At 47.8% G+C, this 7,710-nt stretch overlaps 2 protein-coding genes across 3 annotated transcripts; one reads left to right on the plus strand and one right to left on the minus strand.

Moving 5' to 3' along the window:
* Positions 1 to 195: 195 nt before the first annotated feature.
* Positions 196 to 4,586, minus strand: LOC100274345 (uncharacterized). Of its 2 annotated transcripts, NM_001148705.1 has the most exons (9): positions 4,098 to 4,471; positions 3,850 to 3,959; positions 3,088 to 3,156; positions 2,523 to 2,638; positions 2,353 to 2,407; positions 1,460 to 1,580; positions 1,321 to 1,368; positions 872 to 966; positions 199 to 724 (listed from the first exon to the last, which is right to left on the minus strand). In NM_001148705.1, exons 1-9 carry the CDS (start codon positions 4,180 to 4,182, stop codon positions 623 to 625), a joined length of 801 nt encoding a protein of 266 aa, NP_001142177.1. In that variant the 5' UTR covers positions 4,183 to 4,471; the 3' UTR covers positions 199 to 622. The 2 variants fall into 2 exon arrangements, with proteins under 2 accessions (XP_008681555.1, NP_001142177.1); XM_008683333.4 differs by having other exon boundaries at positions 196 to 724; positions 3,850 to 4,586.
* A 1,348-nt stretch (positions 4,587 to 5,934) lies between these two features.
* Positions 5,935 to 6,895, plus strand: LOC103627492 (uncharacterized). Its single transcript, XM_008647783.3, has 2 exons — positions 5,935 to 6,410; positions 6,544 to 6,895. The coding sequence occupies exons 1-2, from the start codon at positions 6,085 to 6,087 to the stop codon at positions 6,644 to 6,646; spliced, it is 429 nt and encodes a 142-aa protein (XP_008646005.1). The 5' UTR covers positions 5,935 to 6,084; the 3' UTR covers positions 6,647 to 6,895.
* Positions 6,896 to 7,710: the final 815 nt, after the last annotated feature.

The raw sequence follows: 7,710 nt of genomic DNA on the forward strand, positions 1-7,710 counted from the left end.
CATCTTACAATAATAATAGAGAACAGTTGAAGAACGGCTTACAAAGTACTGTAGCTATATTATGATGACGCAGCATTCTCTTTGCCATGAACCATCAGGTAAATACAGAAAACTGCAAGCACGATTCGTAAAAGGAACACACCAGCGGGAATAAAATGGTGTAGGCAGGCTTGGCACGAACAGCGCAAACAGATCTTGGGGAGCGGCACAGCAGAGTAGCTGCCCACTTAAAAAGAACTAGCCTCTTATCTTCAAGCAAATGGGAGACAACACAGATCATCTTTCCCAAATCCTCCTGTTTACAACAACAACCCTAGGAATACTTCCTTTCGTGGTATGATGGACAACGACCAGATTGTAATAACACACCCTACAAATTTTTTTTTTGGCCATGGGAGCTGATCAGACACTTCAGTTACCCTACGTGGCATTCTATCACCAGGAAAAAAACCCTACCTTGTAATCTTCAGAGATCAGGTTACCAGAGACCACAAGTACCTAACACACAAGGATACATGTCATCTACATTTCAAGATTGTCGCCGTCCACATAAGTTGCGATCCATTAGCATCTCAAGCCGCCTTGCAATATGTAGCCATGTTAAGGTTTCAGTTTCTTCTAGCTACCGGGCCAGAAGCCTGTATGATGGCATGTCCTCAATCCTCTGAATATCTTCAATTAACAGCTCCCTTTCTAGCTGACGCCGTGTAGACTTCATGACCGTCTGCAGTTTTAATAATACAGTGAAGTGAGCAAGAGTTCCCAAGACCCAATGCCTGGGCTCTTCAATTATCTATGGATCTTTCGTAAGGTCAAGAAAGGAGAAGTTGTTATATGGAATTTTTTGAGATTTAGAGCAAAAAGAACATACGTTGAAGTCCATGTAAGTAGCATGCATGTCAAGCCATTGCTGATCCATCAGCTTGAAGGTTATGCAGTAGAGAATGTCAAAAGCTTGATCGTTTTCTGAACATCAGAAGTCGAAACATTGAATCAACATTTGGAAGTAATGTAACTAGATCCTTCAGCCAGCTCACATTTGTGTGTTTTCTACCTCTGAGAAGTACAAGTGTAAAACTAAAAGATAGCATTACTATATTATGTGGCCTTAAAGCAATGGAGTTAGCAAACTGGAACTTGTTTAAATTATGCATATTGATGAAACACCTTTCATTCATAGTCATCATCACAAGAAAACAACTTAAGGCCAAAGAAACTCTATGGTAAAAGGAATAGTTGGTACAAAAGAATCTAGTGATAAACAGTTCTAGTAGGTTATGGCGCCTGTTCCGAAATAGACTACTGCAATGAAGACTATACCTGAAAGAAGCTTTAGGAAAACTGCTCCGAACAATGACCTCGGTTTAACTGCACAGGACATCGAGATTAGGGTCAATTTAAAGTGAACCAATAGTCAAAAACTTAGCTTATGATTTGGAGGAACTATTGCTTGACAAACCTGATTGGAGATCAAGCATTTGAATGAGCATGAAGGTTATATTTACACCAGCGACAGCAAATGGATACTCCCAGATTGCACGGTCACCATTCTGCTTGCGAAGGAGTTCCTGGAAAGATTTCTGCAGAAAAGTATGTTAAACCAATTTGTGGCAGGTATGAATAACTATGTGAGTTAACAGTTAAGTACCACAATGACAGCGAAAGAGCCTCTAGCTAAGTTGGTTGGGTGGTTTGAGTAGCACTCCTCGGGTCCTAGGTTCAACTCTCCGTGAATTTCAGGCCGTAGTTAAAAAAAATCCTCTCGTCTGTCCTAGGACAAAGTACAGGTCTAAAGGTCTGGTCCCAGTCGTGGTCGTTTCTCACATGGGCTACAGTGCCACTGTGTATGGGTGGGACAGTGGTTCGAAGGTTCTCGACCTGAGTGAGAAGGTTTTCTTCTTACCATAATGTCCGGAGGTTGTCTTACCCCCGCAGGTCGAATTTTTATTTTTTAGTATCACAATGCCATATCATCATGAACATTTCAGTTTTAAATAAATCACATGTGTAACCATATTGTTCAATATCCTATTTTGTTAGATGTGTTTTGCATGTTTTTCAGTCTAGCCCACAACATGTACTGTGGAACTTTTTTCTTTTCCCTTTTCGCACGGATTAACAAGGAAATATTAGACATTTAGAACATAAAATAGCAGCATATGCCACATCTTATTATAACCCTGCAAATGATTATGTTCAGCAAGCCATCTAGGTCCTGTTTGCTATGCTCCAAACAGAAGTGCTGAAGGCTCGAGTACATCAGAGCCTCAAGTCTTTAAGGCCACATAAAATCATTATACAAAAGCATGTGACAAAAGCAAAATATTGCTAAAAACAAGGATTTGCACTCACTGGATAGTTCCTAGCGAAGTACAATAGATTCTCCAAGGAGATGAAGCCTCCACCTCTGTAATGCCAACACAACAAAGGATCACCTATCTCTACTCTCTAGGTTAACTAAGGTTACTACTGAGAAAACGGGGTAACTGATAGCAGCTGGGACAGAGGAGAAAATGTAATACCTAAAATCTGTAGATGGGTCTTTCCCTTGCCAACCCATCTCTTTCCATTGTTCTGATATTAGCCCCCGAAGCTCGGTGCCAGGAAAAGAAGCACACCAAAGGGACTGTAGTGCTTCCTAAAAGAAAGAAAGATGAGATAACAGGTTAAGTAACTAGCTATGCTTTCTCAAATGTCATCAGAAAGGATAAATGAGCAGAACCAGAACATGAAAAAGATGATCTGGATTGAGATGTATAATTGTAACTCGAGCAGGTTAAGTGTTAACTCATAAGGACAAGGAGCAACATAACAACTGAAGTCCTTGCAAAAAAAAGACCATCTATGTGTTGTGAAAGTAACAGCATGTACTCCATATCATTTTGCTCAGATCTACAGGCCTGCTAGATTTTTCAATTGAATATCCAATATATGAGGTTATCCTTTTGTGCTGAATATTTTGATTAGAAAATTGTGGGAAAATAGCACGCACACAGTTCGTAATAGTGCATGGAATTTCACAAGTAACACGAGATGAACCTCATGAGGACAGTTTAGCGTCAATAGGAACCTAAGAAGTACAAGTACCTGATGCTCTCTGTTTGCACTATCATACTGAACTTCTATACGGTTTTGTAACCTCTGTAGGCATTCTTCCTGAAACACGCTAGAGAGAATATGTTAACTGTGGATAAAATCAATATCCTGCAGTGTACAGCTAAACCCAAATTAATCAAATCAATAAACAAATTACTTCAGTTAAAAAGGCACTGAAGTGAATTAACAGAGTCAGAGCAATTTTTACGCAGGTGCTGCAGAAGCAGAAGCAATGCGATATTCAGAGGAGAGTCTGAAGTTTAGGATAAATTTGGGGGGGGGGGGGGGGGGGGGGGGGGCTAAACAGTGAGGTATCTCAAATTTCGTTGATAAACAAATTACTTCAGTTAAAAAGGCACTGAAGTGAATTAACAGAGTCAGAGCAATTTTGACGCAGGTGGTGCAGAAGCAATGCGAGATCCAGAGGAGAGTCTGAAGTTTAGAATAAATTCGGGGGGGGGGGGGGGGGGGGGGGCTAAACAGTGAGGTGTCTCAAATTTCGTTGACATGATAATTCACCAAATTAATAAACAACTTACTCCAGTTAAAAAGGCACTGAAGTGAATTAACAGAGAGTCAGAGCAATTTTGACGCAGGTGGTGCAGAAGCAATGCGAGATTCAGAGTAGGGTCTGAAGCTGAGAATGAAATCAGGGGGGCTAAACAGTGAGATATTACAAATTTCATTGGCAGGGTCGAGAATCCGCAGAAGAACACTTGGCAATGAAATCGTAAAGAAATAGACGAATCTCACCTGCACAGGCGTCAAATCGAAGGAAAGGCGCGCATCGCTGTCCCTCCTCTGCGCGCAGACGCAGGAGAGCCCCCTCCCGATCCACGCCGTCGACCCCGTCACGACCTCCGCTGCAGCAACAGCGTAGGGACAGCACAGACCATAACCATAAGCATCGTCCCGTGGCGTGAGGCGGGAGCAACAACAGCCGCTATGTAAGAAAACAAACGAGGAACTATCCAAATCGGAGGCGAGGCGAGGCGAGGCACCCGAAGAGGAGTGGTGGAAGGCGGCGGCGCGGTCGGAGCCAGAGAGCCGGCGGACGGCGACGAAGGAGCCGGCGCTCCCGTCCATCCCTCTGGTAGAACAGCGACCCAGCTGGCCAGCTCTGGCCTCCCCACTTAACTTTGTTGGTGCCTAACTTTGTTCCCCGCTCCCTCTCTCCCAGCCTCTACGCGCGGGGGCTCATGGTGTCGTGCAGCCGGAGCTCCAACCGCGGGGGCACAAGGCGGGCGGGCAGATCCCGAGAAGGCAGGAGAGGAACGGGTAGAGGAGGGGGGCTATTGCTCGGCTTCGCGGCGGCCTTGCCTCGCCACTTCCGTCCGTTGGTTAGTTGGTTCGTTGGCGCTGGCTCCGCTTCGTCGTTCTGGTTGGGCGGCGCAGCGCTGCTCAGGCCTCAGGACAATGCTGGTGTGTGCTGGACGGTGCAGTGCTCCTGCCGCTGCTGCTTTGGATAAATCAATCAATATAGGGAAATGCTTCCGGCTTTGCCTTTGCTTGCTCGGTTCGCTTTTCTTCTCTCCTTTTTATTTTTTCCCCCGAGGCCTTTTCTCTTTACTATATTTTAATTAAACTATACCCTCCCATTTTATTCCTTTAATTTGGGGGGGGGGCATATATTCTCTTTCGCCTGCCCTTAATTCCTCCAAATTCAATATTTACGGATTTAACGATATGTACTATAAAAATCCTAATATACTTTTTTACTTGTTTCTGGTAGAATTAAGGCGGTTTGCCTTAGCAAAACTAAAATTTTCATTTTTATTGGACGTTCCGGTAATCTAGGTTGTAGGAGTGGATCGGCATGTTTGGAGGAGTAGGTCAGCGTGTTTTCGTGTTAATGTAGGTCACTGAGGGAGGCATCACGGGTTCCAGCCTAGCTCCATGAAATTTAAAGCTGAAACTATCGAGTATATTAAAAAGAATCGGCTCTCAATAACCGTGTTATAACTTTGGACTGGGCACAAATATATATAATAACTACTTTTGTTTTGTTTTAGAACTATATAGACTTATACAGTACAAGTCTCGGCGCTACACATACTCCTGCTGCCGTCAAGTTCTTTTTTTTAGAGGCATGCAGGCGGCTCGATTTTATTTTCAGCACGCATGCATTGTCTAACCCAATTATGGAGAACATTTTCGTTGGTGGGTAATCTGTTTCTGTTGAACCACCCGAGAGCGTCATGAAAGATCAAGGGAAGCAGACTGTACTGTCGGATCGCTTGAGCTGTCATTTTCTGGAGTTGCCGATGGCTTTTCTTTCTTTTTTCTTCTCTTAGGGCATGTTCCAACGAATCTTAAGCAAATTGCTTGTCTAATTTATATACTCCAGCTTTATCAGCTAGAACGAATTTGGAGGAATTCTGGATAAACGAACAGGCCCGCTCTACCACGCACCGTTGAGGCAGCACGACGGTGTGGTCCAGCATGCGATGCAACTACCACTACCAGTTCAACACCCGTCCCTCAGTGGACCTGTAGGACCTAATCCCACCCACTTTGTTTTCTTCAAAAGGCAGCGAATTCGTCGTCACGCTAATCATTTGATGTGCGACAGTTGAGACTACGCTTAAAGCGCCCATCTCCTTTTTAAAAACTAGTACGGAGTATTTTTGCATTAATTCGTCGGCACATTTTTCATACTACACGCGAGCAGGTAGCGATCGAAAGACGAAGGCACGTAGTACACGCCCCAGCACGTACAGTGGTCAGAACTAACCACGTCTAAACCACCGAGATTATTGTCATTATGGAACACGACAGAGTTGGTTTCGACGAAATGGAGGCATAGGGAAGGGCTTCGACAATTTGAAGACGCAGAGGACGGCCAAGCGCTGATATGGACATAAAAATCCCATTAGTTGTTATGGACACTAATTAATCTCCCGCCGTGAGAATAAGTCTCCTCCGCTCGGCTGCCGTCTTCAGCGCCGTCATCCCCAGGGGGCCGCGGTGCCGGACTCGGACGGCGAGATGGCCGCGGACGGCGGCGAGCCAGGAGGTGGCGGGAGCACGAGCACGCGCGCTCCTCTCCCCGATCCCGATATGTGTGCCTGGCTGCTTGCAACCTCCGTGGGATGGAGGCGGCGCGGCAGCAGCAGGAGGAGTGCCCGTGCGGCGAGGCCGAGTCCGCCGACCAGTTCGAGCGGCTCCACGACGCAGTGTTGCTCGACGTCCTCAATCGCATCGGCGACGTCAAGGCGCTCGGCCGCTGCGCCCTCATCAAAACTCAGCTTGTTCCCATGGTTTGATTTGAGGATTGGATGGAAAGCAGAGTATGTGCTTCCTGAGATTCATGGGTAAGTCTGAATCAGCACTAACGCTACTTAAATAAATTACTTATAATTATTATAAGCATTCGAGCAAAGATCCTAGTTCCTGAGAACAATTTGAACTCACGAACACTATGATCGACATATTTGCTCTACACAGGGCTGTTGGCGCAGGAGAACCAGCCTTCAGTATGAACTATAGAAAGTTGCATGCATCGATAGATCGGGTCGAGGCTATAGTTACTCAGTCAGATCGGTATTGATCTCCCAGCGCGGAAAGGCAAGGGAGTTTCTTGATCAATAACAAACACGTTGAGTAGATCCCAGGGTTACAAGAAGCATTCTGAAGCTCCGTGCCTGATGTACAGCAAATAACAAACACGACCGTGTCCAGCTCCATGTGGCGGCGCGCGATGTCGGAGAGGAGGGCGCGGGCGCGCTGCGCGAGCTCGACGCCGTCGAGGAGCGCCGGGAGGTGGAGCAGGCGGCAGGAGGTGGCGGGCCATGGAGAGAGCGCGCGCCATCTGGGAGCTACCCGCTGCGGGGCCGGCCAGGGCGTTTCTCTTCGTCGCCCACGGCTGCCGCTGCCGCCCGGAGAACTTCTGGCCGCCGTCCCCGCGCTGCCCGGGGTGCGTCGGCCTGCCAGAGGACGTCGCCATCACGGACCGCGCGCTGCGGAGGCGGTTCGCCGTGCTGGCCGTTGCGAGCGCCGGGGAGTGCTAGTCGCCGGGGAAGGAGGTCGACGTCGCCAGGCGGGTGATCCGGTCCTGGGCCGCCAAGAACGGGCTCGAAGGCCTGCCGGTAGCCGCCCTCGGCGCTTCGTCCGCGGGTACTTCGTGTCCAGGCTGGCGGCCAAGATGAGCCTCGTCGCCGTCGTGATTATGATCGCCGAGGGCGCATTCGGCAGCTCAGCTGGCGCGCTTCCGGCGGCTTACCCGTCCGCACAGCGGCGTCCTTCATTCGGACGGGTATGGAGGAGAACGCGACGGGTATGGAGGAGACCTAGCCATGGAGAACTGACGGCGACGGCGCTGGGGACGGAACCTGGTTTCAACGAGACTAATACTGCTCTGAACCTGTTAATAGAATAGTCATGTCCATTTTAGAGTGTTGGCTATGCCCAGCTTTTCTATAACGGAGAAACCCCCGCCTGAGCCTCTATTTCGTCGAAACCGCACCCGTCCTGTTTCATAATGTCAAATCTCTCCTAAACCACCGGGATGCACCGCCGAGCAAAGCTCCCCAGCCGGGAAAAAGGCGTCTCGCTCGGCTCGGCTCGCCCTCGCCGCGTGTGGGGGATCACCGAATCACGGGCCGACACCGCCGC

Source organism: Zea mays, chromosome 5 (genome assembly GCF_902167145.1).
Source record: "Zea mays cultivar B73 chromosome 5, Zm-B73-REFERENCE-NAM-5.0, whole genome shotgun sequence".
In the NCBI taxonomy this organism is placed as follows: Eukaryota; Viridiplantae; Streptophyta; class Magnoliopsida; order Poales; family Poaceae; genus Zea; species Zea mays.

Excerpts from the sequence above, each read along its gene's own strand:
- LOC100274345 (XM_008683333.4), bottom strand. The coding sequence starts at position 4,182 with ATGGACGGGAGCGCCGGCTCCTTCGTCGCCGTCCGCCGGCTCTCTGGC. Across the intron at positions 2,639-3,087 it reads GTGCAAACAGAGAGCATCAG|GAAGCACTACAGTCCCTTTG; the intron begins GTACTTGTACTT and ends TCTTTCTTTTAG. Across the intron at positions 725-871 it reads CTACTTACATGGACTTCAAC|ACGGTCATGAAGTCTACACG; the intron begins GTATGTTCTTTT and ends TTAAAACTGCAG.
- LOC103627492 (XM_008647783.3), top strand. The coding sequence starts at position 6,085 with ATGGCCGCGGACGGCGGCGAGCCAGGAGGTGGCGGGAGCACGAGCACG. Across the intron at positions 6,411-6,543 it reads GTGCTTCCTGAGATTCATGG|GGCTGTTGGCGCAGGAGAAC; the intron begins GTAAGTCTGAAT and ends TGCTCTACACAG.